Source organism: Sebastes fasciatus, chromosome 13, assembly GCF_043250625.1.
Source record: "Sebastes fasciatus isolate fSebFas1 chromosome 13, fSebFas1.pri, whole genome shotgun sequence".
Classification (NCBI taxonomy): Eukaryota; Metazoa; Chordata; class Actinopteri; order Perciformes; family Sebastidae; genus Sebastes; species Sebastes fasciatus.
The window spans coordinates 12766754-12793230 of NC_133807.1; the positions used below are offsets into that span (position 1 = coordinate 12766754).

The 26477-nt window shown below is 41.8% G+C and overlaps 2 protein-coding genes and 1 long non-coding RNA gene across 7 annotated transcripts in view; 1 reads left to right on the forward strand and 2 right to left on the reverse strand.

Annotated features, from left to right (window-relative positions):
- Positions 1 to 2415: 2415 nt before the first annotated feature.
- Positions 2416 to 8825, reverse strand: ddx5 (DEAD (Asp-Glu-Ala-Asp) box helicase 5). Of its 2 annotated transcripts, none has more exons than XM_074655548.1 (13): positions 8634 to 8825; positions 7721 to 7919; positions 7497 to 7593; positions 7272 to 7405; positions 7080 to 7145; positions 6471 to 6612; positions 6229 to 6389; positions 5958 to 6130; positions 5717 to 5827; positions 5098 to 5159; positions 4936 to 4995; positions 3386 to 3607; positions 2416 to 3182 (listed from the first exon to the last, which is right to left on the reverse strand). In XM_074655548.1, exons 1-13 carry the CDS (start codon positions 8678 to 8680, stop codon positions 2767 to 2769), a joined length of 1890 nt encoding a protein of 629 aa, XP_074511649.1. In that variant the 5' UTR covers positions 8681 to 8825; the 3' UTR covers positions 2416 to 2766. The 2 variants fall into 2 exon arrangements, with proteins under 2 accessions (XP_074511649.1, XP_074511650.1); XM_074655549.1 differs by having other exon boundaries at positions 3373 to 3607.
- On the forward strand, positions 8499 to 25985 carry LOC141780364 (uncharacterized). The gene is made up of 3 exons (XR_012596634.1): positions 8499 to 8625; positions 21405 to 21612; positions 25847 to 25985. It is a non-coding gene; the product is annotated as an uncharacterized LOC141780364 (long non-coding RNA).
- The window catches only part of smurf2 (SMAD specific E3 ubiquitin protein ligase 2), a 62697-nt gene continuing 51269 nt past the window's right edge, over positions 15050 to 26477 (reverse strand). For all 4 annotated transcript variants that reach the window (XM_074655545.1, XM_074655544.1, XM_074655547.1 and 1 more), the window contains 8 exons: positions 25840 to 26041; positions 23385 to 23488; positions 22975 to 23089; positions 21403 to 21581; positions 19720 to 19978; positions 19387 to 19588; positions 17256 to 17331; positions 15050 to 16032 (listed from right to left, as the gene is read on the reverse strand). In XM_074655545.1, the coding sequence (XP_074511646.1) occupies positions 15933 to 16032; positions 17256 to 17331; positions 19387 to 19588; positions 19720 to 19978; positions 21403 to 21581; positions 22975 to 23089; positions 23385 to 23488; positions 25840 to 26041 (1237 nt within the window). In that variant the 3' untranslated portion in view covers positions 15050 to 15932. The remainder of the gene's footprint in view (positions 16033 to 17255; positions 17332 to 19386; positions 19589 to 19719; positions 19979 to 21402; positions 21582 to 22974; positions 23090 to 23384; positions 23489 to 25839; positions 26042 to 26477) is intronic.

Sequence of the window (26477 nt, forward strand, 5' to 3'; positions counted from 1 at the left end):
GTTGGACACAAACACGACTCCAAGATGAACGACTTTGTTGCTCCGTATCTGGACGTGTAAATAAGCAACTGAAAAAAAATTAGTAGTCAGTTATTGTAGGTTTAAAAATCCACTCATTAAATATGTCAGCATTCATAATGAGTCATTCTTTTTTAATACAATGTAAATTGCATATTAAACCAGGACAAGTTCAGAATTAGAAAATATCTACTAGTTAAAATTCAAAAAGTCCAGATTAGGCCTCATGTACTGAGATGGTGTGGAGGGGTTGGACACAATAACGTGAACACCTGTGCAATATAATCTCTAGCTATCGAATAAAACCAAAATGACTTTAGTGGATTAACACTTCCATGATACTCTATAAATTAACAAATGTGGTATTAATTGAAAGGTTTTCATTATTTGGTACAGGTGTTCATGTTATTGTGTCCACCCCTGTACTTCAATCGAGCACAACCCGCCTGTTTAAATTCCACATTGTGCAATCCTTCCGAGATAAGCATGGCTTGTCCACCTCATGAATAACCTGTCATTTTGGTTCCTTTATCTCACAACGTTAAAGAGTTTTCCACCCTGAAAGCAGATAAACTTCATACAAGCTCAACTTGTTTTTGTATGTAAATGGTGCTGTCAACAGCCGGGTGTGGCTGTCACATATCTGGATGAAAAAAAAAACACTCATGAAATGCAGAACGCTCAAAAGTATTTACACAGCGAGCGTTCCACACATACTTCCACCGTTCTGTAAATATGCAGAAAGCAATTTAAATCAGCCGCACCCACAGCACTCCTGAGCAGCAGGTACTGTTCACCGACAGATCTAATCTATAATCACCCTGTGCTGACCTGTGACCAGCCTTTGATTATATACATGCTTGAGGTGGAGCAGCAGCTCTACTGTGACACACAAGTCCAGATCCTGTCATGCTCCTCGACCTACAACAAACAAACACACTTTGTATCAAATACATGACTACCAAAGGCCCAGGGGCCCGAGGGGGCAGATCGACCCCAAAACAGAGCCTCTATTTAAAATGCCCGTTATCTACATGTGTTGTTACAGTCTTAAAGAAGCAGTGTGTAGGATTTAGTGGAGTCTAGTGGTGAGGTTGCAGATTGAAATCAATTGAAAACCCCTCCACTCACTCCTCCCTTTCCAAGCGTGTCCAAGGCCTGTTGACAGAGGCTGGGAGACGGTTTAGAGCTCTGGGGTGACACATGCTAAGTGCGGTCGTGCGTTGCCGTTGGCTCAATTTCAGCGACTGCAGATCAGATTTTACCACGCATGTGTTGTACAACCAAAGATATGACACGTGACATCTCATTTCACCCTACCTCGTGTCAGGGAACTATGGTGGCCTTCAGGTAACTTAAAAATGTGAAAGGCCCTCTATAGAGCCAGTGTTTGTCTGTAGAAACATGGTGGAGCAACATTGGCAGACTCTGTGAAGAGGACCCGCTCCATATGTAGATATAAACGACTCATTCGACCATTCTTAGTTTCCATTGATTTAACACTAATGAAAAATGACTATTCCAATTCTGACAATAAAGCCACATAAATCCTACACACTGGACCGTTAAAGCTCAGTCAAAAGCAGGGATGTCCTGATCACATTATTTTGGTGCTGATCCCGATAGGACACTATCGAGTGTCTGCCAATACAGCATATCGCCACTTTGAATGTAAAACTTGTATCACTGGTGTCCTCATAACGTTATAATGCTGTGTACGGCAGTTTCCTATACTTTGTACCCAACCCTGGGGGTACAAGATTAACAGGATGGGGGAATGAACGGTTAGGGTTAATACTACCCGGTTTCAGCCACACAAAATTGTTTAAGACTTTTTATAGGCATTTGTTCTTTCTCTATTAAAAGGAAGGTTTAAATTCCTGCACACTGGGAGCACAAAGTCTGTTAAAAACCACTGGTTGAGACAGTTTACTGATCAGGTGTATGGTTGTATATTGTCCCATTTTAGCCAATGGGACTATATTAAAACATGTTTTAAGAACTATGTCATCAAAAGGTCATTAGTGTTGCCCTGATACCACTATAAGTCAACTTTGCCAGTATGTGATGGCACTAGACTGACAGACAAACTGAGTAACCAGTCCCTTTCTGCTGCTGGGACATGAAGGAGGCAACATGTATAACGGATGAATTTCTATTTTTGCTACACCACAACCAGCAGTTGGTCACAGCAGATTTCAATAATGTAATATGACACACAAAGTGTCTGCTGGTTCAAGATGTTACCATACCGAAGACTAAACATGATGCCTGAGTCAGTATATTTGTGAATCATGACACCTTCTGGACAGAATAGGTAATACAGGTGTGTAAACCATTTTCTTCAGAGTAGATGTCAATAGTAACTAGAACAAAAGTTAAGAAAAACACAGCAAATCTGATTTTATGTTTTATTTGAAAGATCATGCAGTGCACTTCCAAGTTAGGAGCTTAACATCACTTTCAAAGATACATGAAAAACCAATACATTTGTAATTACCTAGTACAAAACAAAACTAAACATTACTGTGGGAATGTAACAAATTAAATAGTAATAAGAAAAAAAAAAAAGTGTGCAACACAACTACTGCTGCACTGCAGATCTTAAAAGGCTTGATAGAGGTTCAAGTTGTTTGTAACCCTGTTGTGTAAATACAAAAAAAAAAATTTTAAAAAAAATTCTGTATCAAGTGTAGAACTGAACAAGACAAAAAGCAATAAGTTACTTCTTTCAAGTGTATGGTGCGTTTACTGAGAGAACTGAGGAGGCATGGGGTACGGCACCAGCGGTGGAGGATGCTGCTGCTGCGGAGCCTGTGCCTGGGGGAAGGGGAATGGGGGATGACTGGCGCCGGTCTGTGCGGCAGTCTTAGCGAGAGCAAACTGTTGGGGCTGGAAATTCTGGCCACCGAAGGCTCCGGTTTGGTTGTTAAAGTTGGACTGTCCATTACCGTTGTAGCTGCCTCCACTGAAGCCATTGCTACTGCTGTTGTTGCCGCCCCCATAGCCTCCATTCTGTGTATTTGTGCCAAAAGCTTTATTTGGTCCGTTGTCAAAACCTCTACCATTATCCCGGTCCCTAAAACTGCCAAAATCACGCCTTCCAGAATACCTATCCCGACGGTCATCTCTGTAATCACCACCGCGGCCTCCCCTTGAACGACCTGGAAAGGAAACAAATGAGGCTCGGTTATAGACAAGTTCTTTAAACAAAGATTTAACCAGAAATGGTTTTGAGATACAGAAGTTAATAATGAAAATGATTATGATAATAACCCCCTTCACTTCAAGCAAGCAAAGGAGAGCAGCAGAAAAAGAGTGGCTGCGGTTCACAGCACAGTTTCTGTATCTCACCAATTAGATTTACCTCCTCTGTCTTCCGCCATTTGGAGGAGCTTTGGGTTGATGGCCTGGTTGGCCTCGCGGAGCACAGAGATGAGGTCGCTGGCCTGCCTCATGTTGTTGGGAGTGAAGAAGGTGTAAGCCGTGCCTGTCTTTTGGCTACGAGCTGTTCGGCCAATGCGGTGGATATAGTCCTCAGAGTTGTTGGGGTAGTCAAAGTTGATGACAAATTTCACATCTTCAACATCTGTAAGATTGTGTTGCGGTGTGCCATGAAGGAAAAGGAGGACAGCACACACAGAAATGTGCGCCAGCGCCACCACAACAACCAGATCAAAAACAAAAAGGCCAAGTTAGTGCGGTCATGAGGAACAGCTGGCAAATCCATAAAGCTGTAAAAGACTAGCATTAGTCCAAACTAGACAAACATTTACTCCCCGGGGAGACTACGGTGGGAAAAGAGAAACGATGCACACTCCATTGGCTTCCCATCCAGTGGGATAAAATAAAAACCCTCCTCCTACCACCTCAGAAAGAAGGGATCAGAAGTCTTACCATTTTTTTGGAGTATGCATTCACTAGTCCATTCCCATTGCAGCACACGCCCCACATATTGTCAAGTGACCCACAGGTGTCGCTATACAGTAGGGCTGCTATGCACACTACTGCCTCCTAGTGTGCTTCAACTAGCACTTAACCAAGGTCCCTTTGTCGCACTCTTGAGAACTTGCTATAAAGCTCAAACTGCAGTGTCTCTTGCCAAAAAACTGTAGATCTGAACCAATTTGCAGGATGCCTACAAAACGTGCATCCCCACTCGGCATGGCAAGATTTATCCAGACCCCGTGTTCACTTGATCATAATGTCTCTCGTTGGCAGGTCTCGACATGACTTTGAAACGCAGGCGAGGGAGGAGTGTGAGCTTGGATTTGTGTCCAAGTGTGTCCGACTAGCATGTCCCACTGTCACCAAAAGCGCCAGTAGCCATGTCGTTACAGAGGTGAAGGTATGACCGATCTGACAGACTGCTCTTCCGACAGAAGTTTAGAAACTGCAACGTTAACGCCACCCATGCTTTACAACGACTCTACGCAACAGAAAGCACCTTCCAAATGACTCAAATAGCTTGCAGTGGAGCGCCCAAACATACATGCAAGACAATAGGAGACAGTGTAGCTGGGCTTTGAGCTGGGACAGTTACAGAGCCTGGGTGTGTGTGTGAAGCAGTCCAAACCATTGCCAAGAGAACAGACGAGCGTATGGGGGAGGAACTGTGGCCAGCCCTCAACTCGCCCCCCGTTTTTAGGTAGGCCAGCGCGTTATGCTGCACTTGGGCCTGGTCACCTCTGTATATCTGCGCGACTGGGAGACCCGTGCCTCGCCAGTCAGGACACCTCCAAGAATCCTCATTCCCCCTCTGGAGACCTGGGCTTGTCATGCCAAGGCCCTGCCACACAGACTGCTCCTTCAGGTCAGGGGAGAAACTCAGAAAGAAGCAGAAGAGTTAAAGAAAGCAAATACACTTTCTTTTTGAAATACGTTAAGAGGACAAAACTGTTCAGGGAGGATACTGACCTAGACCCCTGGAGGCAACATCTGTTGCAATGAGAATTGGAGCCTTTCCATATTTGAACTCTGAAAAAGTAAAAGAATAAAAAAAAATCAGACATGATTAAATGTTTCCTGCAAGTTATACAACTGTGATTAACTAGTGATTTACTGGTGATGCAAGCTTACCATTGAGAACCCAGTCTCTTTCCTGCTGGCTTTTATCTCCATGGATTCCCATAGCTGGCCACCTAACAGGATTGAAGGTTTAAGTGTTAATCAATGCCCATACAAGTACTTCAGAACATTAAGGTCAGTACAACAGAATTAGTATTTTAATTAGGCAGATACTAACTCAAATAGCTGGATCGGATATTGGTGACTGTGGGGCCTATTTATTTAATTCAATAATGTTTATATTCATTATATACTGGAATTTTGATTCCTGTTCCAAGTTTTGACCAATTTGTTGCTGCATTAAAAATAGTTTACACTTGAATTGTAATTAATGTTAGTTTAAGATTTTTATACCAAGATTCTGGCGATGTATTATTTTAAGAATAAATAACAATTCAGTAAATGTATATCTATGCATTGGTTAATTTAATTTTACTAAGTTAGGAAAGCAATGTTTTAGTCAAACCTGATGTTGCTTTAGACATAAAAGAATGATCTCAGTCACTTCCACACAATGAGGCATGCAGTTTAATTTTTCACCGGTATCGGATTGGTACTCAGTATCGGCCGCTATCTTATCGGGACTGAAAAAGATGGATTGCTGCATCCCTAATTTAAAATCAACACTTACCCATCCCTTCTCATTCTCCTTGTGAGGTCATCACAGCGCCTCTTTGTCTCTACAAAGATGATGGTCTTATTCTCCTTCTCGCTCATGATTTCCTCAAGCAGACGGATGAGCCTAAAAAAAAGATGTCACCGTCATTAAAAATTGTAAATTCTGTATAAAGAATGCGTCAGTCGCATAAAGTTATTACAAAAACATCAGCTTCAACAACACATGCCATTAATGCCATGGACATATTACTCACTTGTTCTCCTTCTCTCCATCGTTGCAAACATCCACGATTTGCAGGATGTTGTGGTTGGCACTGAGCTGCAGTGCCCCCACGTTGATCTGGACGTACTCCTTCAAGAAGTCCTCAGCCAGCTGGCGGACCTCTTTGGGCCAAGTGGCACTCCACATCAGAGTCTGACGGTCAGGCTGCAAAAATAGTAACAGTTAGCAACACATTCCCTTAAAGTAAGACATGAGGCATTCAACTTCACATCTGAGTTTACAGCCATCCAAGTAAAACTTACTCTGATTTGGTCGACAATTTTCCTGATCTGTGGCTCAAAACCCATGTCCAGCATTCTGTCGGCCTCATCCAGGACAAGATAAGTGCATCGGCGAAGGTTAGTCTTCCCTGCTTCAAGGAAGTCGATGAGCCTTCCTGGAGTGGCGATGCAAATCTCCACACCTTCAATGGAAGCGTCATGGTGAGAATTAAACCCATGAAAAACAGCAATCTTTTAAGTATTTAATAAAAAAGCTACAATACCTCTTTCCAGGTCACGGATCTGGGGTCCCTTGGGTGCTCCTCCATAGATACAGGTAGACTTGAGGCGAGAAGCTCTGCCGTATTCTGCAGCCACCTGTTGCACCTGCTGTGCAAGCTCACGGGTCGGGGCCAGCACTAAGCACTGTCAAGAGGGAAATTATGGCCTTTCAGTACACGCAAGGCAACAAACAGCTACACATTTCATTCAGTTCCCATTGTTGGAATAAAATAGGTCAGGAAACCCACATTTCAACATCAGGGTCACTTATTTCTGATAAAACAGTGTTAATAAATCAAAAAGCATTATTCTTTGTTTTTTTTACTTAAGGGGGGGGATTTTTTTTTAAGTTTCTAGAGAAAAATAGGAGTTTCTGAAGAATATTTTAGTTCTAGAAATGACACTGGGGCTACAACACTTTCCATTTGTTTCATCACTGATTGAGATTAGTCAGCCAGTGTCGCTGCCATCTCACCCACAGTGATGAGGTAATATTCCCTTCTACGACAACTTACCGAGTCACTGAGACAGACAAAGAAAGTGCTTTTTGGAAGGGGTGGATCAAAAGGTATGCGTGTGAACAGATGCAACGTCGCGTAATGACTACTTACGATGGGGCCGTCTCCACGTTCAAGGAAAGGCTGGTGGTTGATGTGCACAATTGCAGGCAACAAATACTGCAATGAAAACACAACAGTCACTCTCATGAGCTAGACAAATGTAATCTTGATTAACAACATCCTCACTGATCAGTACAGATTAACGCAGTATTTTCTAAATGTCAGAGAGAACATGTAACTTACAGAAAGCGTCTTGCCAGAGCCCGTCTGCGCAATGCCGACCATATCTTTGCCACTAAGAGCCAGAGGCCAGCCCTGAGCCTGGATGGGTGTTGGTTCAGTCCAGTTCAATTTATTGATCACATCCATCACGTAAGCTGGAGAGAAAAGAGGCCAATAATTAATTGAGATGCAAACATACTTGGTGAAATGTGTACATGTAATGCTCAATCATTTTTTTAAACTTACATGGGAAGGCGGCCTCGTGAAAGTTGGCGATAGGATTTGGGCATTCTCTTCCCTTAAATGTAATTACTTTGGACCTTCTGTATTGTTCAACATCTTGCTGCAAGATAAAGAAAGAAATTAAGTTCAGTGGTCATCCTAACCGGTTGCATAACTGCAACACGTGCAGGAAGGAGAGGGAGCACGTGTTATGTAACACCTCATGGCGACTAGATAACGTTACATACCGGGGTCCTCCGGGCAACGTCGGGATGCTGCTGGTAGAAGTTTTTCTCAAACTTTGGGAGCTCGTCCATGTTCCATTGTTTCTTCCGAAGCCGTTCACCGGGGTTGCCGAACTTCCCTCCACCACCTCCTCCTCCTCCTCCTCCTCCTCCACCACCACGGTTGCCACCAAAGCGAGGAGGACCGCCGCCGCCGCCATATCTGCAATAAAACAATAACTATTATAAGTATGGTGGTTTATAAAAGTCACACTCGGGGCCCAACAGGCAGGTGATAACGAACATAGGCCCATCTTTAACTGCGTCACTCTGTGAAACGATTACAGCTGCCATATACTTTCCAACCAGCAGAGGAACAATGGAAAAACCAGCCGGCATTTTGTATCCGCATTCACGCTGCTGCTGCCACATGGCGAGAAGCCGACGAGCCCTCTGTAGAACGTTAGCCGGCCTTAGCAACACCATTATTACACGTTAGCAACGGAGTCAATATCACTAACTCAACTTTAATATTATTATGATGGATGATTTAGTTTATCCACAGATCATATTGTGAATAAGAGTTGGTGGCGGTGATGACGTAACGGCCGAGTTACCGGTACGCTAGCGTTAAAGCTAACGTTGAGCTAACGAGAAGTGGCTGTTGCCGGGGCACGAGGCCAAACTAGGCCTCGAGCCAACGGACAACGGGCCCCGATCAACGGCCTTCTGCTGGTTTGAATAAAAGACACACCAACTGCCGATTTTCAAAGCTGATTAAAACGGTTACAATTCAAAATATAAATTATAACTGTTTCCTAACGTTTTTTCCTGACACCATTTCAGTTCTTATAGTGTATTTCTTCGAGTCTTGTTCTCGTCAACCATTTCTACGAAACCACACGATGGAGAAACTCGTCTAAAACCAGGTACTCACCCTCTGTCTCTGTCTCTGCCGCGGTCTCTGTCGGAATATCCAGGCATCTTTGTAAACAAGTTGTGTAAATAAAAATAGATAAATACCCTTTTACTTGTGGTTGTTTAACCACCGACTAAAAAATATCCCGACCGGCAGTTGATGCTGAAATACCGGTAATGTAAAAATTAGACCCGGTTTATATATGGCCGAGAGGACGTCCCCCCCCTCCTTTCCGATGTATTCATCCGCCACACGGTGTTCTTCAGCTTCCTAACGGCTGATAACATAGAGCCCGTCGGACACCAGTGAAACTGACTGTTAACGTTCACTTTAACTAACTGATAATACTACATATATATCTCCTTACCCTCCACTAAATATATAGTCTATAAATTAAATTAGATTAGGCAGAAAAACATATGAGAGGTTCTTTAAAAAAAAATCGTTTATGTAACATTAGAGCCGATCGAAAACAAATCTCTAACGTTACATAAACGATGAATGTATTTTCTTTTAACGCTCTATTTTCTTTCCCCGGTGTTTCCTTTCTGATGCTTTAATGGTTTCAACAAATGTTCAGTGCGGATGGATATGTACGAGACAGAAACTGGTGCTCCGGCTATGACAACGCTTCCGATGTGTTATATTACGGTAACTGACGTCATCAGGACCAACCCAAACATGAAAGAGACTACTTTTTTTTTTTTGTTCCTCTTTTGTATTGTTTAATTACACCCATTGTGGCCCGTTTGATGATGTTTTACTTAACTTCTTTTTTAAATAAGTGGACACGCAGATGTTTAAGAGATTATTATAAACCTAGATTACAGATTTTTCTGTACAAAAAAGGGTATATTGGTGTTCAAAGTGTGGAAAAAGGTAAAAATGAGGTCATGTAGGCTGCCCCCTGAGCTCAATGGTGGACCAAAAAGACACAGTGAGAGTGAGGTTTAGTCACTAACTGATTTGTAAAAATATATATTTTCTCTTACATGATTACTTTACTTTACTTTGACTTTATTGTCCACCGTAGTGGAAATTTGTCTTTGGCTTCTCTAGTACATAAAAGATCAATTCAAACATGACATGAAATTCAAACATTAAAAACATACAGTCAGCTAAACACTCTGCTACAAAACATACAACAACAAACGTACAATTGTGAAGATGGGCAGGAAACAGCAGCAACAGATGGGGATAAATTACACCATTCAAAAATACTTAAGTTCTTCCCTAGTGCAGTCATTTTGCATTCAGTACCTGTATGGCATGGGGAAAAAAGGTCTCTTATATATGTTCCGGCTCGCCCACCGGGACCCTGAATCGACGGCCAGACGGGAGCAGCTCATTATGATACTACACCATAAAAAATTAAATAAAATGTGTATGAATTCTCTATGAAAGTGGCCTAAATTATGTTAAACAAAATACACAAACATCATATGTGTTGTATGTCTTTGACATACTTATTCCTTATACTGATTACCAGGGGTGGTTCCAGCTCCAAATGTTTTCTTAATAGCCCTGAATATTTAAGGTTTTTAAAATACCTTCAACTTTGTGTCACTTGTACTCAGTCTCTCTGACTGGACCGGCAAATTAATGGAGCAAAAGTTCCATTACTGGGCAAATAGTGCCATCTATGTATGTGCGCCCTAACATTGTTATGTTTTTATTTTAATGCTACAACCACTACTATGCTACTCCCTAAAGAAATCCAATATGATTGATTCAATGTTCTTCTGTTGGCCTATTTACTTGGCATTGTTGAGGTTTGCATTGATTTGCAATGAAAGCAGCCCAGATTATGATGATATGGATTCAAATGTAGCAGATTCGTCAGCTAAATATTCATTCTGTGAACTCTACTCCAGCATAGTTTAACAAATATCGGTTACAAGTTAGTAATGTTGTTTACACCGAATTCCTACCCTATATGTATGTTATGTAACATATCAGATCAGACAATTTTTGCCTCTTTTTAGGTGGCAGGAGTGAAAATTAGTCATCTTTAATATTTTTTGCATTAAGGCCCTGATACACCAAGCTGACGGTCATCCGTCGTCCTAGTTTTGTTTCGCTGTATCTGGCACCGTTTGCTCTAGTCGGCCCATGTCAGTTTTTTAGGCCAATTCAGCATGTTGAATCGGCGGTGGCGCTCGTCGGTGAGAGAAATCACTCTGATTGGCTGCTCAGCTGAAACGAAGCAGTGCATGAGAAGAGAAATGGAAGTGAGGAAAGCAAGCCAACGAGTAAAGTCAAGAGGAAAAACACAGGAGGCTCTCCTCATTTTTCATCTTCATCTCATCTGATCATTCCAATACATGGATATTTTCACAACAACATGGCCATCTGGAATGAAGCTAAGTGGTGAGAGAGAGTGGTGTAAAAATGGTCGGCAGACGCCGATTTGTTTCATGTACGCATCATAACAACGGCTTGTATATCCGCTGTTCTAGATCTTTTGGTTTCCCTTTTGGAATGACAAATACAGACTACCGAGACCTGCCGATGGAGAGATTATTTCCTCTCACACAGGCGCAGAACGTACGTAGTAGTTGGCCGTCGGGCGTAGTTTTTGAGGTGTGTTCGAGTGCAACTCTTTGGCCAAGACAGAGGCGTCATAAGGCGAAGCAACTGGTGGCCTTTGCTGCTGCTAGTTCTTTCATGTCGGGTTGGTGAGTCTGGGCCCTTAGGGGTTCAGACAGTTGAAGACAGTTGGAGAACAATTAGATACAAAATAGGATGCAGGCTCTACAGGATGATTTATCCCTTGGCAACTATCATGTTTTTCTCAAATGATGTACTGATTTTTAGTCATTCTATCATCAAATGGCTTGAAAAATAGTGTACGCAGCTACTGTAAATGGGAAAAAAAATCCCCCCCGGATCCCCTTAGGTTTGGGATGAGCCCCGAATGTTTACAACAGCTGGCTCCGGCCCTGCTGATTACACAGGGAACCCCCAAAATATGAACCATTATCATCCTGATGAAGTCTAACCTCTTTCCAGTCTGTGTAGAAAGACCGTTTTAAAGACCTCTCTGTAGCATGATCTACAAAACAACAGAAACTGTACTTCACACCTACTTTACAACACCTTCATCCATTGTCATTTTACTTCCTTTCCCTGCCCCCTCCTCTGAGCCATCTGCCAGATGGTCTAATCCAGAGTGGTATCAATGGGTGGTCAGGAGCACGGGACATTCACATGTAAAGCAAGAGTATTTGCACCCCCCACTTGATATGTATTCTCAGCCAGTATGGTACGAACAAGCCCCTGACAAATTGATCTAATGTAACTAATCGCTGTTCAAAGGACTTGTTGAATCGCTCCTATGTTGTAAATAACTTAACAATAAATCAGATGAGAAAGTTTTTGGAAAATGGGAATGGGAATGTGACGTCAGCGACAGTAAGTCGGCCATTTTTGGAGGATAGAGGGTAAGAGTGCCATCCGCTGGCTGTTTAATGCAAATGTGAAAGGATAACACAAAACACTGCACAGTGAATAAGATACGAAAGCTGAATTGTAGTATATATAGTATACAGCCAGACACAAAGGTAGGCCGTTATGGGTTTCATTTTGCAAGATACCGGTAGATTAAATATGCAGTATTAGCTATCTTATCTTTGTCAAGATGACGTATAGTTGGCATTTGGCTTGTAGATCTTAATGTCCTGTACCTACCCGTTTGTAAATTGGACATCGGCTTCCAAAGATTAACATATTTTGAACTGCTGACAGGTGTTCACTAACACCAAAACACATCAGCGACTGTAATAGGTGGCAAACTGTCAAGGTCCTCCTAATTTGTAAGGATTGATATCATAAACTAACTTCAATTTTGTAATATTGTCTTTCGCACATACTTTATACATTTCTTATGATATACTATTGACAGATGACAGATGAATAGACCGGTGACAGATAATGATAATCTACCGTAGCTCTGTACGCTGCCCTCCAAAAATGGTGGCGCGCCCCAGAATGCTCTGCGATTTCCCTTCCCTTTTTGAAACAATCATTCAAACAGGAAGAAGCACAGGACATATATTTTGTACAAGGCCTTACATTGTTAGACAAAGGCAAGTTTAATTAGAACTAATTACACACAAAAATAAAATACTCTTACAAAATGATAGTGTTAACATACATCAAATTGCATCAGTCAGCTATGAGAGATATAGTCCTGCTAGTGGATCATGCTATTGGAAACAAAACAAAAACAAAGAAACAAGAGCGGCATCTCTCAACTTTCACTTGTTTAATAAAAAGTTCTTCAATGAGAGGCAGCTACGGGGCAATGCTGAGCGGTAGTGTAGTGTAGGAACAGACAGTAGGGCCATCCATCAGCTTGTGCACTGGACTTAAAGGCGAATGAATATCCGTTAGAGAAGCCACCATTAAAATACACATGGCAACCCCGTTCTGTTTCTGTGCAATTCCTCTTTTCATTTTTTTTAAGTTAAAGATAAATTACAGGTCGTTTGATCCACATATATGAACAATATCTTATTACTGTACAAAGCACCATCTGAGGACACTTTACTTTGCATACACTTGTCCACATAAAAGAATGAAAATGATCAGTTCATTTTTTTTTTTTTTTTAGTGTATGCAAATGTTAAGAACAGTCCACGGTCGTAGAGATTGCTAGACAGGCAGCATCTTTTTGAAAACATTCAAGGATTTCATTTTTAATCGTAGAAAACAATCCCCACTTTTCTCTAAATAATAAAAACGTCACTGATGGGACTGTGTAGCAGGCGGATTCATAACAGGATTCATCTCATTCAGTTCCCTTTCAACCACATATGGACACATGCAACGATTACTGTGTGTTAACGGTCTGCTGTGGGAAAACAATTTAAACGACAAGACTTTTCTTAACCCCTTAACATTCAGGAAATCAAGACAAATGGTCAGAATTAGTTTCTCGTCAATTGTCAAATCAAAGGACGATACAAACTACATGTGATATCTCCTGAGAATGTGGCTGGCTAGAGCTCTTGATTATATTTTGTGGCCACAAACAGGCATGAGCGTGAGTAGTGTAGTGTGCACTTTAAGCAGTAGTATGTCATTGAGTAAGGTTGCCAATATAAGACAAACGTTTATGCTATTTAGCACCACATGGCTAGAAGGTAGTTTTCTTTTTTCAACAACAAAGATGTGGAGGCGGTACGAAAAAGATCATGATGGACTTTGGACTCATCTGAACAAAATACCATTAAAAAAATAATGGTAGGTTTCATGCTAGTGACGTTAAAGGGACAGTTCGGATGTTTTGAAGTGGGGTTTTATGAGGCACTTATCTATAGTAGGTGCATTAGTTTCAGTAGATGATGGTCGGCACGCTCCCAGCTTGGAGAAACAGACAGGATTACCGGCACCGGAGCAAAGCATTATACTGCTGTGGACGGGGCCGGCAGCAAAACGTATTTCAGCCACCAAAAAAAACAATATCCATTTATGTGTACCCTAGGTTTAGATTATGTCCACCGCTTTACCTTGCCATCAGACAGCCCTTTCCGCCAGGGAACTGAACACGTTGTATCCATCTATGCTCTCTTCAAAGCCACTAGACTCCATTGAAAAAAACTTTAATTTTACCTTGCAGGACACGGGAGTTGCTGGTCTACCGCTGCCTTGATCGGTTAGTTTGTTTTTGTTAGTGTGTGACTTTGGTGAACCCGAACTAACCAAAGTCACTCAATAACAAAAACAAACTAACTGATCGAGGCAGCGGTAGACCAACAATTGTGTGTGTGTTTTTTCCCAATGAAGTCTGATGGCTTTGGCGAGAGCATAGATAATGGCTTCAGTTCCCTTTCGAAAACATAGACTGTATAGCGGTGAAAATATTCTAAATATAGAGTACACTGATATTGATTTTTTCATGTGAACCTTTCTTTCAGGTGGCTAAAATACGTTTTGGTGCCAGCCCGGTCCACAGCAGTACATTGGATGGTCGGGTGTCGGTACTCCTCTCTGTTTCTCCAAGCTGGGGGCACGCCAACCGTCATCTAATATAGGTAATACACCTACTATGGATAAGTACCTCATATAATCCTACTTCAAAACACACAAACTATCCCTTTAATATAGCCCAGCTACAAATGTTTTAATAAAAATAGTAGGGAGACATCACACCACCATAAGTAGCTCCAGAATGAAATCAGTAGAATTTAAAGGGTCCGTTCGATATTAACAAAGATTCATTCATTAAAAAACTGATTATGGCACTCAGAGGACATTGTGTGTTTAAAATATTTTTTTGCTCTTTAAGACACACCTCTCCTTGTACAGTGTGAGAGAAGTTGTGTCCAGAAATAAACCACAGCATTCGTAAGTGAAATTCAGTCAAGCTTAATTCTGTTTTCACAATTTGTCTTCCATAATTTAAACAGTAACACTTAACATTTAAAAGATTTTCTGAAATAATGGATCGGGGTTTCTGAAATATATCAGCAATAAATTATATATATTATATAGAATTTTATTGTTTTCAATTTTTTCCCCCCGTTATATAAAAATAACACATTTCAAGCTATTCATTCATTTTCAAACAAAACTGACTGTCAGACGTGTGAAGTGGGAATGCAGCGCTACTTGCTGGGCAGCGACTCAGGAGCAGAGGTCCCTGCTGCCGTCTTTGGAGAGGGTTGTAAACAGTCGGGCTCTGCCTAATTCAGTCTCTAGTCTCGCCTTCTCATCCCCGTTCTCCAGCCTTGGCGTTAGCGATAGCCCCGATGTGGTCACTCCGAGGCACCAAACAGCACGAGTCGCGTGCACTCTGCATACAAATTTAGTGTTTCCAAGTGGTTGTGGGAACCATTAATAACCCTGTGCTCTAGCAAACAAACCAGTCTCGTTAATGTCGTTTCAGAGTGGACTGACCTTGTGTTCTGCTTGGTAAGATGGAGCGTTGCTACATGGAATACAGTCTATTTTTAAAATGCTAAAATGAATTTAGAAAAAAAGGGAAGAGCCGGCAACTTTTGCAGGTTCCACGAGTTAGTAAATAGTCTGAGTTATTAGCAGCTGAAGAGATCCTTTTCAATGATGTAAAAAAAGACATGAAGGAGGGCTGGAGGGTCTGAAAAGAAACCCAGAGTCAGGTGACATTTTCTGGTCTTCTCTGGCTCACCCTCCCTTAGCTTGGCCACATGTCCCCCGGGAAGTATGGGCGTCCCTGGGTGAAGCAACCGTGGAGGACCCCCGTCGAGAGTGGATTGATTTGTAGGGGGGAGGCTTATCACGGCCAATCCACGTTGCTTCCGGTTGTTGCTGAGCTCGGCCCGCTTCGGTGGCTCACTCCACAGCGAAGCCGCACGTCTCCTCGATGGCGGTGAGCAACTTGTCGTACAGTTTGTCATATTGCTCATAGGGAGGAATGTCAATCCGGTTGAAGCTGGGAAAAAAAGAAGGGAAGAACAGATTTAAAAATCATATTTTGGGGACTGCACTGCTTCATAACTCCAGAATAAAGTAAACATACATTAAAGAGGTTTAATAATACAGTGGAAACTGTTTATAGTGATCACGGTTACAGTGATCAACCGCTTATATGGATCAAAAAGCTTGGTAAAGAATCACTCTATACAATCTATACAAATGCTGCTTAAGTAATTTGCTTATAGTAATCAAGTAGTCTGCTTACAGTATTCATTTCGGGTCTTTTCATCCAGGTTGAGTCCAACCTTCCATACTAACATGCTATTTAGTACGTGAAAACACAGTATGTGAGATCTTTCAGTATGTCCAAAACCTTAGTATGAAACCAATAGTACGCAAATTTTATACTATTTCCGTTTAAATAGTACAGTATGCAAACACTGGACACAACGGTGTCATAAATATCCCACAATGCAATGCAGTAGTAACGACAACATTCATAACAGAATGTCAATAACGCTTCAAATTAAAGTAAGTAGAAGATTCCCCTTTGCTATAGGTATAATACATTTTTTAAAAATTAGTTAGGACTTTATGATTCTCACAAATCATCGTTTGATCACATGACACTGGTACGGGTTACCATGATTACATGTCTCCAACCGGTGATTACGGTTCAGTGCGTCCAAAAAGATGCATACTACTGTTTATTCACAAAAAAGTATGTTGAATGTTTTAGCGCAACTTTGGAGCGTTATTTAGCTTTCTTCCCGACAAGCTAACGTGACATACCAACCGATTTTCTTCGGTTTTCTAGTTTCATATGATACCAGGATCTTCACTCTAGCTTTAAGACTGAGCCTGATACATACGCTACGTCGTTTATCGATACAATATTGCCACACAACATATTGCGATACTATGCTGTCTTGTTCCCCCCCCCACCCCTACTTTTAAAAGCATAAAAAACAGCTGTACTGTATTTTGAAAGTCAATAAAGTTCAGTAAATATTACTTATTACTTTATATTCATGTAATAAATACACAAATGTGAATTTGTATGAGAAATAAAAATAATTTGGTTATTACAATCATCCACTTATAGTGATCGATTTGACCCAGACAGACGTGATGGCTATAAGGTTTCCACTGTACTAACTACAAAGTTTAACACTAGCCTTCCCCTCTGACTCCATGTCAAACAGTCTGGAAATGTTACAAAGCGGACAGTTTCCTCACCAGGTGTGGGCTTTGGGCAGGTTGTTGGTGCTGGCATCAATCTGGTGGATGGTAAAGAGCCGTGGACCAGCAGCACCTGTATAAACACAATCAGCTTAGTTAAAATGGACCTTCACACACCCGTTACGCACTGAGGAACTGTATGTATTCTCTCTTTGAAATGTCCAGGTTCCAGGCTCAGAAATGATTTTTTTAGTTGCTCAGATTCAGCCGGTCATTTTGGGATTTAAAAAGTCAACAAAAACAAAAAATCAAGACGCTCAAACTAGATTGGTGAAATTGAGACTTGGCAACTTCCAGGTTGGCAAGAACGATCAAACAAGCCTGAATGGAATCAATCAGACCTCTGTCCTATCCAATGAGGATCCCCAAGAAAGAAAGGTTCACGATTGTAGGGCTGCAACTACAGACTATTTTAATTGTCGATTAATCTGTTTTCACAATTAATCGATTAGTTGTTTGGTTTATAAAATGTCAGAAAATGGTGAAAAAAGTCGATCAGTGTTTCCCAAAGCCCAAGATGACATCCTCAAATGTCTTGTTTTGTCCACAACTCGAAGATATTCAGTTTACTGGCATGGAGGAGTAAAAAATATATTCACATTTAAGAAGCTGGAATTTAGACATTTTTTTCTTAAAAAATAAAACCGATTATCAAAATAGTTGGCGATTAATTTAATAGTTGACGACTAATCGATTAAGCGTTGCAGCTCTAAGTGAGTGACTGGAAACCCTGGACATTTTAATTTGAAACTGAATTTTTTAAGTTTAGTTTTTGAAATTATACAACTTGCGATGAGTCTGGAAATTTCAAAGATGGTAATTTAAACAACATTAATTCAGACATATGGTTTTCAAAGTAAAATATTTCAGTGCTTTAACTTCAGTGGTATCTAAATTTAAACATATTAAATATTCAGTAGTGGTTAAATGAGATTTTCAGTTGCTTATAAAATGATAATTATTATGACCTTTCTTTGCTTATATACAATAAGAAGAGATAAACGTGTGCAATGGTATAAGCTGTTACAGGAGGCATCTAGACTTCTTATTATATTGACAGAGTTGTGTCATTTGTTACAGGTTTCATTTTCAGCTGACCTACAGCTTGATGTTTGCTTTCCAACTACAACCAATCATGTAAAGAAACAAAAATTAACATTAGTGACGAACTTCCTTTGTTAGAGTAAATCATTTATTATAGTGCAATCCGTCTGTGTGATGTTTTGTTATTGAGGACAATTCCCTTTATGTCATTAAATGTCCTGAGAATGGTCCAACAACACATAGTACTGTACAGTATTTAGATACCAGCAGTACTATCTGAGTCAACTTTGTCCCTTGACTGCAGCCATGTGTCCAGCTTTGAGATGTTTTGACCAAGAAAGGAAGGCTGTGTTACATAAGGTGTGTAAGGGTTGTGTCTGCCTGTGGATCATGGTGCACTCCTCCTCATGCCTGGGCGCTCTGTCTCTGGGCAGCACCGTCTGCCAGGACGGACCCACTGAACCGCTGCACTACGCTCAGACTCAGGGTTCAACTCAGGTCGGAGAAACCCAGAGACACAGAGGAGCAAAGAATCCCAAACACACACCATAGACAGAGCACTGTGTGCACAAAAAAGGAATAGCAAAGGCTACACTACCACACCTTTGTACATTATGGATCTGACATCACATTAAAAGGGATAGTTTGGGTGTTGAACCCTACAGTAGATAACGGTCGGCACGCCCCCCAGTTTGGAGAAGCAGACAGGAGTTACCACATGGACGCAAAGTAATGTACTGCTGTTCCAACGGGGAATGGAAGCCGTTATCTTTGCTCTCGCCAAAACAACCAGACAAAGTCGCACAATTAAAGTCGCATTGATTATGGATAAGTATCTCAAACAACCCCACTTCACAACACCCAAACTATCCCTTTAACATTCATTTTGTACCTCTTTCAACTGCATGACCTGGCTAATGCTTCAGAGTGCTCACTCTAGTCTGAGTCTATTTCACAAAGAAGGCAATTCACACCAAAGTGTTTCAGGTGCGGTTTCATACGTAGGACTTTCTTGCATAACAATGTGTACATTTACATAACAAAACATAAGGTATGCACAGTTTTTCATCTTGGGTGTTGTTACCTTGGAGGGCCTTGAAGCCTTGCAGGGGAACTCTGGAGGAGCCGGTGACGAACTGCAGCAGCCGGGCTCTGCGCTCCTCGTCGAAGGACTCCACAGCTTTCCAGAACCATTTGACGTTGTTGCTGTCTAGAGTGCAGTGTTTGAGCCTTGTGTTGGACTTCCAGTCGTTGATGTCGATTTTACCCAGACCACATACAATTAGCTACGGGTCGAGGAAAGAAGTAGATAGTAGTTTTTTTAAGGAGTGTTGTGAAATCGTTTCATTAAGGAGGTAAATCTAGATGTGTGTCTAAACAGCAAAGAGACGTGATAATGAGAAATGAACTAAAGTACCTCTAGCTCCTTCTCATCAAAAGCCTTGAGGAGGTGCTGGGGGATGACCTCATTGAAGCCCTTCTGCAGAGCCAGGAATTGGGCCTCTATGCCTCGCAGAAAGCGCCAGTTGACGTAGAGCCGCACGTACTCTTTCTTGGTGTCCTGGGAGACGGGGATGCTCTTACCGTTGGGCTTGAGCTCGTGCTGGATGATCTCTCCATAGGCATTGTGTTCTACGCAGAAGGTGTGGTCCAGCACACCTGTGATGTCATTGTCCCTGAAGAGAGATAAACATTTCAATGACTGTTTGAGGACAACAATGGGCTTTTGCACACAATTGGTAAAAAAAAAAAATACAAAGTGCTTGTCATTCCAATAAAACACTTGTGATAAAATGTTTAAGGGACAGTTCACCCCCAAATCCATTACAAGTACAAGTCCTGCATTGAAAATGTCAGTATGTAGTAGAAAAATGTCCCCTGTGACTGTAATACTATTATATATTATATCTTTAGATTATTATTACTCATGCATTAATGTAAAAGCAGGATTTTACTGTTGTAGTTGGTTGAGGTGGAGCTCATTTTGAACTATTAATTAATGATTATTTTCATGATGGAGTAATCTGCTGATTATTTTCTCCATTAATTGATTGTCTGGTTTGTAAAAAGAGTGAAAATAGTGAGAAATGCAATTACCCAGAGCCCAAGGTGACACCTTCACTGTTTGTTTTGTCCAATCAACAATACAAAACTCAACATTATTACTAATACATTAACATTATTACAATTATCAAAAGGAAATGACAAAACAATGAAAATAGTTCAATTAATTAATCAATTAGTCGACTAATCATTCCAGCTGTACTTTTACATTTTCACGTTTTGTGTGCAAAAAAAATGTAATTTGTAAAGTAACTAAAGTTATGAAATAAAAGTAATGGAGTAAAAGTATAAAGTGACATGAGAAGACAATACCCTAGTAAAGTACAAGTACCTCAAATGTTTTACTCAAATACAGTACTTGAGCAAATGTACTTAATCACAATCCACCACTGTGTAAACATTCATGGCGTCCTCCTCTGCTGAGCTGTAACGTTAGCTACCTCACTGGTGCTAAGTGAGCTAACAGTTAGCTATGAGTGGATGCACGCTTCCTTCTGCGCAGTGATACAGTTGGCGGGTGTAGTTCGGTAGAAAGAAAATAGTTCCTACATGAAACTGCTCACAACAAGGTCTGTGGATTATCTTGAGTAACCAACAATCTCAATTGATAAATAGCACTACAGGTAAGAGGATACATGTGTTTTTGATTTCGGGGTGAACTGTCCCTTTTTAAGCTGAAGTAAAAACCTGCATAAACACATGGTCTGAAAACATGTGCTCAGGGACCACTGATGTAGGAAATATTCAAAAACCCTGGGGGGCGCCAAAGTACGGGAGAGAGGTTTTCATGTGGGCCAAACAACTCATCAGTTAGATAATAAAATGTACTTATAATTTATGAAATTTACAATTTGTAAGTGCTGATAATCACTTTGTTATACTCCTGTCACCTGTAGACTGTGGACAGGAATGCAGAGCATAACATTGTGTTTGATGTGTTGTAATTCCCTGATCCAGAAATCCTCTTTCACTTTTCATTCACACAGGAAAGTCAATATTGTTATTGACTTAAAAAAAACGTGTCTGATCTACGTACAGGATCCACACGAGGCTGTTGTGCAGGTCGGGGTCAACGGACTCCATGTCGTCCAGGGTGATGGGTTTACCCAGCAGCTGTTTGTAGAAGGGCAGAGTGAAGCCTCCGTCTATGTAGTGGCCGTGGAACACAGCCATCCCCATGATACGGCCCACGAAGTGAAAGTATGACAAGTGCTCCTGAGAGGGAGACAAAACATGAGAGACAGCGGTGAGTTGCCAGCAGAGCTGACCGACTATTTAAAGTATGTTTACAATATTAAACCACTGAATTCCCCTTTAACAAACCAACCAATTCTACATGATATAAGCAGTAAACAACGGAACAGCACAGTCTCACGTATACTGGATGGAGAGCAATAGTTAAATGGATAAACACAGAGAGCGTTGATGTTGTGTAAGATAAGACAAAATAACCAAAGCCATCAGTGTCTGAACCAGGGCAGGAATTTTCCCTTCCCTTTGATGCCCTTCTGAGAACTGTATGCCCTGCGGCCACAGTGGCCTTGATTCCCCGCCTGCACTGCCACAGCTGATTCTCCTCTGTGTCTTTCCGGTCAATACGGTTTCTAGACACCAGTTTCTTTGTGGAGATTCTGAATTTTTATTGGGCAACATCAAGTGAAACGCTGCAGTGCACACATAACCAGCGGTGGGTTTGATTTCGAGCCTGGTAGGAACAGCTGTAAAACCGGGCTATTTATGCTGATAGTTTGACAACAGGCACAGCTACGCCGTGTTTCCGCCATTGGAGCTGATCGCTGCCACTCTAGACAATGCTTGTGAGCTTTCAGAAGCGTCCCAAAAGTGCTTCTCTGCTCCACTAAAACTATGCGTCTAGTCTAGTGTTTCTCCTTTGCTGGTTGAGAGGATGCACCCAAAACCATCTCCTTCTACCCCCCTCTGTAATCTTTCAAGTAGGAGAAGAAATGCGAGCGTTCTCCTGCTAGCAGGCACTGTATGTGAATATATAGATACAAAATAATTATGAAGATGAATGTATTTTTAACAACTAAAACACAGCCACAAATCTTTGATCCGTGTCGTTCATAACTGGGCTTTTTACAGTATAAACTTTGTCTGTAGGCTACATCACAACAAAGCAGGAAATGACAACAATAAACAACTTACAAATATTGGTAATTTGTAACTACCAATAGATTATTTTATAAAATAAACTGCTTTTTAAAATGTATTTATTGTTCAATTAATTATTTCTGTGGACTTTGTGACATAGTGACATAGTATGCCATGTTGTCAAGAATTTGTTCAAGGCTTCTACAGTTTTTACCAAATCAAATTAAATATTTTTAAAGACCTTTTCACTACAAAATACATGTAATTTAACATCTTTTTCATGATCATACTAGTCAGTGAACGATGGGAATCCAGTAGGAATTATTAGGCCTGATTTCAATATTTTTTAAGACTTTCTGAGACTTGCAGATATCCTATTGATCCAAAACGTGTTGTGGTTATGAGTGCATCCATTTTTAGATTCAGCATCTCAATGCAATTCAACACAATTTTCAATCAGTTTTTTTGTGTGTTGTCGGTGGTTACTGTGACTCACAGGGTTGACCGCAGAGTCCGGGTTTATCTGCAGTGTGTAGATGTCATCACGGGAGTACTGGAACAGGCCGTAGTACGGGTTCAGCATCTCATGCGACAGCAGATAGAGCCACTCCCTGCACACAGTGTGGAAGTACACAGAGGTCAGACAGGAGGTGGCAGGGGAGAAAAAAAAGACTTCCAATAGAATTACAATACAGAGGATGTAACTGGGATTGAATGAGTTCAGAACAAGCCAACTTAAACTGATGAAGAAATGACACCAAAGCAGACAAAACGATGGTGAGTGAGTTGTGTTCTCTGGCTACTCCACTAGGGGGCAGACTGCCGTGTAAAAAGTGACACAGTATTTACAGAAGCACAGTCTGTGTGCTCCATGTACCAAGCTCTTCTTCTGCTACGGCTTCTTACCTGGCAACTCCTCCATAATCGAGCCCTTCCTCTCCTCTGAACTTCACCATTAGCCTTTTCCACAGGTCCTTCGGCCTCATCTTCATCACCTGGCGATACGACTCCTGCAACACAGATGCACACGCCTCGTCAAAGACAGTTAACAGCATCAGTTAGACAGCTGTTTACTGTATTTGCCCTGCTAACTGCTGATGCTGCAGAGCGGTCCTCAGCAGGGGATGAGTTTAAGAGAAGCCATTTAAAGGAATAGTTTGGGTGTTTTGAAGTGGGGTTGTTTGTGGTACTTATCCATAGTCAGTATATTACCTACAGTAGATGACGCCCCCCAGTTTGGAGAGGCAGACTGAAGTTACCGCATGGAAGCAAAGCAATGTACTGCTGTGGACGGGGGCTGCAGCAAAATGTTTTTTTAGCTACCTAAAAGAAAGGCAAACCTAAAGGAATTAATATCAGTTTAAGTGTACGCTATATTTACAATAATTTTGCCAGTTTTCCTTGCCGTGAGACAGCTATACAGTCTCTGTTTCTGACGAGGAACTCAAGTGGTTATCTATGGTCTCACCAAAGCAACCAGACTCCATTGACAAAAACAGAAATTTTACCTCGCAGAATACGGGAGTTGCTGGTCTACCGCTGCCTCGATCGGTTAGTTTGTTTGTGTTATTTTGGTATTTTTAAGGGTAAGTTTGGAAGTCAACAGCGCAAACAAACTAGGCAGCGGTAGACCAGCAACTCCCGTGTTCTGCGAGGTAAAATTACAGGTTTTTTCAACAAGTCTGGTGGCTTTGGCAAGAGCATAGATGGATACAACAGCTTCAGTTCCCTGTCAGACACACACTTACACTTAAACTGATATTCATTTTTTTAGGTAAGCCTTTATTTTAGGTAACTAAAATATGTTATGCTGCTGCCCCCGTTCACAGCAGTACATTGCTTTCCTTTCGTGCGGCAACTCCTGTCTGTTTCTCCAAACTGGGGGCGTGCCGACCGCTGTCTACTGTAGGTAATACACTGACTACGGATAAGTACCTCGTACAACCCCACTTCAAAACACCCGAACTATCCCTTTAACAGTTTGCCATGTCTACGTGAGAGGTCCTGCCTCTGGGGAAACTCACAAAAATCATGTGTGACCAGTTCCAGGGATACACACGCTCATTACGCCGCATGTGAAACATGGTAACTGCTACACCAAAGTTTGAGATTATTCTAAAAAAGTTAAAAACGAGAAAACCAAAGTAGCATTTCCTCTCCTGTAGCAGATTTGTAAGAAATAGAAACAGATGCAGTGTGGCGTTACAGAAGCCATTTTCGATTGGTTCTCCGTTGTGAGGCTGAGATCTCTCCACGTCAATCAGTGTTCATCCCACGTGCAGAAGGCTCACAGCGTCAGGGGGAGGGCTCATTTAAAGTGGATTAGGGGCAGTTATAATAAACACAGCCATAAGACTATAATAACACAGCCAGGTTCCACTTTGCCCTGCAGATACAGCAACCAACAGAGAGGTGCTGTGAGAGAAATGGGTATGTCTTATCTACACCGAAAAAAGCCGACATAAAGACAGGCCTGACAGTCCGCCAGCTAACACTCGCCTGTTCAGTCATAATGTAATGCTTCAGCTGGTCTGGAGACTCTATGCAGTTATGTCTCGCTTAACCTCAAGACGTCCTCTGAACCCCCCCTCCCTCCCTCCCTCTCTCTCACTCTCTCACATTGAGATCAGCCAACAAAAATGTCTTCGTTCAGATTAACAGACGCGGCTGTTCCAGCACATTCCAGTGCATATTTTATGAGGGTCATGCAGTCTGTTGCAGGTGTTGTTACTCTGATGAAGGCCCCGCGCCTCCTGGATGCAGGGAAAAAAAACTCCCCAGCTGAGAGAATGTACTTGAGAAAAACCTCATCCCAAACAAGAGGTCTGCTTTAGATTTTGAACAGACTACCTTCACACATCGCAGAAATCCGTGTGTGTGTGTGTGTGTGAGAGAAATCATTCTCACAGCCAAACTATTACGGGCAACGACCTTTATGGGAGTAGACAAGGAAAAACCTTCAGGGAATGTTTTAACATAACTTGGGTGCGTCAATACATAACTTTGTACAATTACAAGCAGCTCTGCAGATACTAAAGAATGAGATGTTTGCTTTCTCTTAGAGGGCACTGGTGTTGTTTGGAAAGCACAATTGCTATGGTGTATTGCTTACGGTGCCGAATGTAGATCTGTCGGCTGGAGTTTTGGGGAAAATGAGGGCAGGTGGTTGTGCAACGGAGCAAATGTTAGATCATTTCCATGTTTTTCTACCATTTTGTTATGCATTTTAATTAGTTTCATGCATGCTCTGGCTGTGACGGCTGAATTTCCCCCTGGGTTAAATTATGTACCCGCTTAATAACAGGCTGTGAGCTCCAGATGATGCGATGACATGACTGAGCTTGTTTCTTTCCATCCTCACCTCGAAGATCTCCTCGCGGGACACCTCGATGCGGCAGTGTCCGGCCTGAGGCTGCTGCTGGGACAGCTCCTGGCGGAGGATCTTGAGCTTCTGAACAAGGTCCCTCTTGTACTTGGGCACCGTGAGGCACTCGGCCTCCTCTGGGAGCTGACTGGGGGACACCAGAGCCTGCTGGGCCTGATCCTTCAACTGGTTCTGACGACTGGAGGCGGCAGGGAGAGGGAGAGAAAAGAGCGGCGTGGGATAGAGGCAAGAGAGAGGAGGGGGAGAAATGGGCCAAGATAAAGAGACAGAAAGACACAGAGGGACAAGAGGAAAGAAACAAATTACAAGTCTTAAAATGTACCAAAACCAAACAAGCTTACTACTGTGAACAAAGTAAGCAAGCACTTGCACAAAAACAACAAGAGGAACGCCAAAAAACTCAAAATAGAGCTTTCAGAGAGTGACAGTTCTTTCTGTGTCCTTTGCTGACTGCAGAGTACGAGGAGTAAACACACTGAGGTCATCTGGGAAGCACATCAAGTCAAACAGCTGCCTCAGCCCCTCACAGATAGACAGACAGAGGTGGAGGTGGGATTAGTGGAGGTAAGACGCCTCCCTCATCCTTACTCTCACACACACACACACACACACAC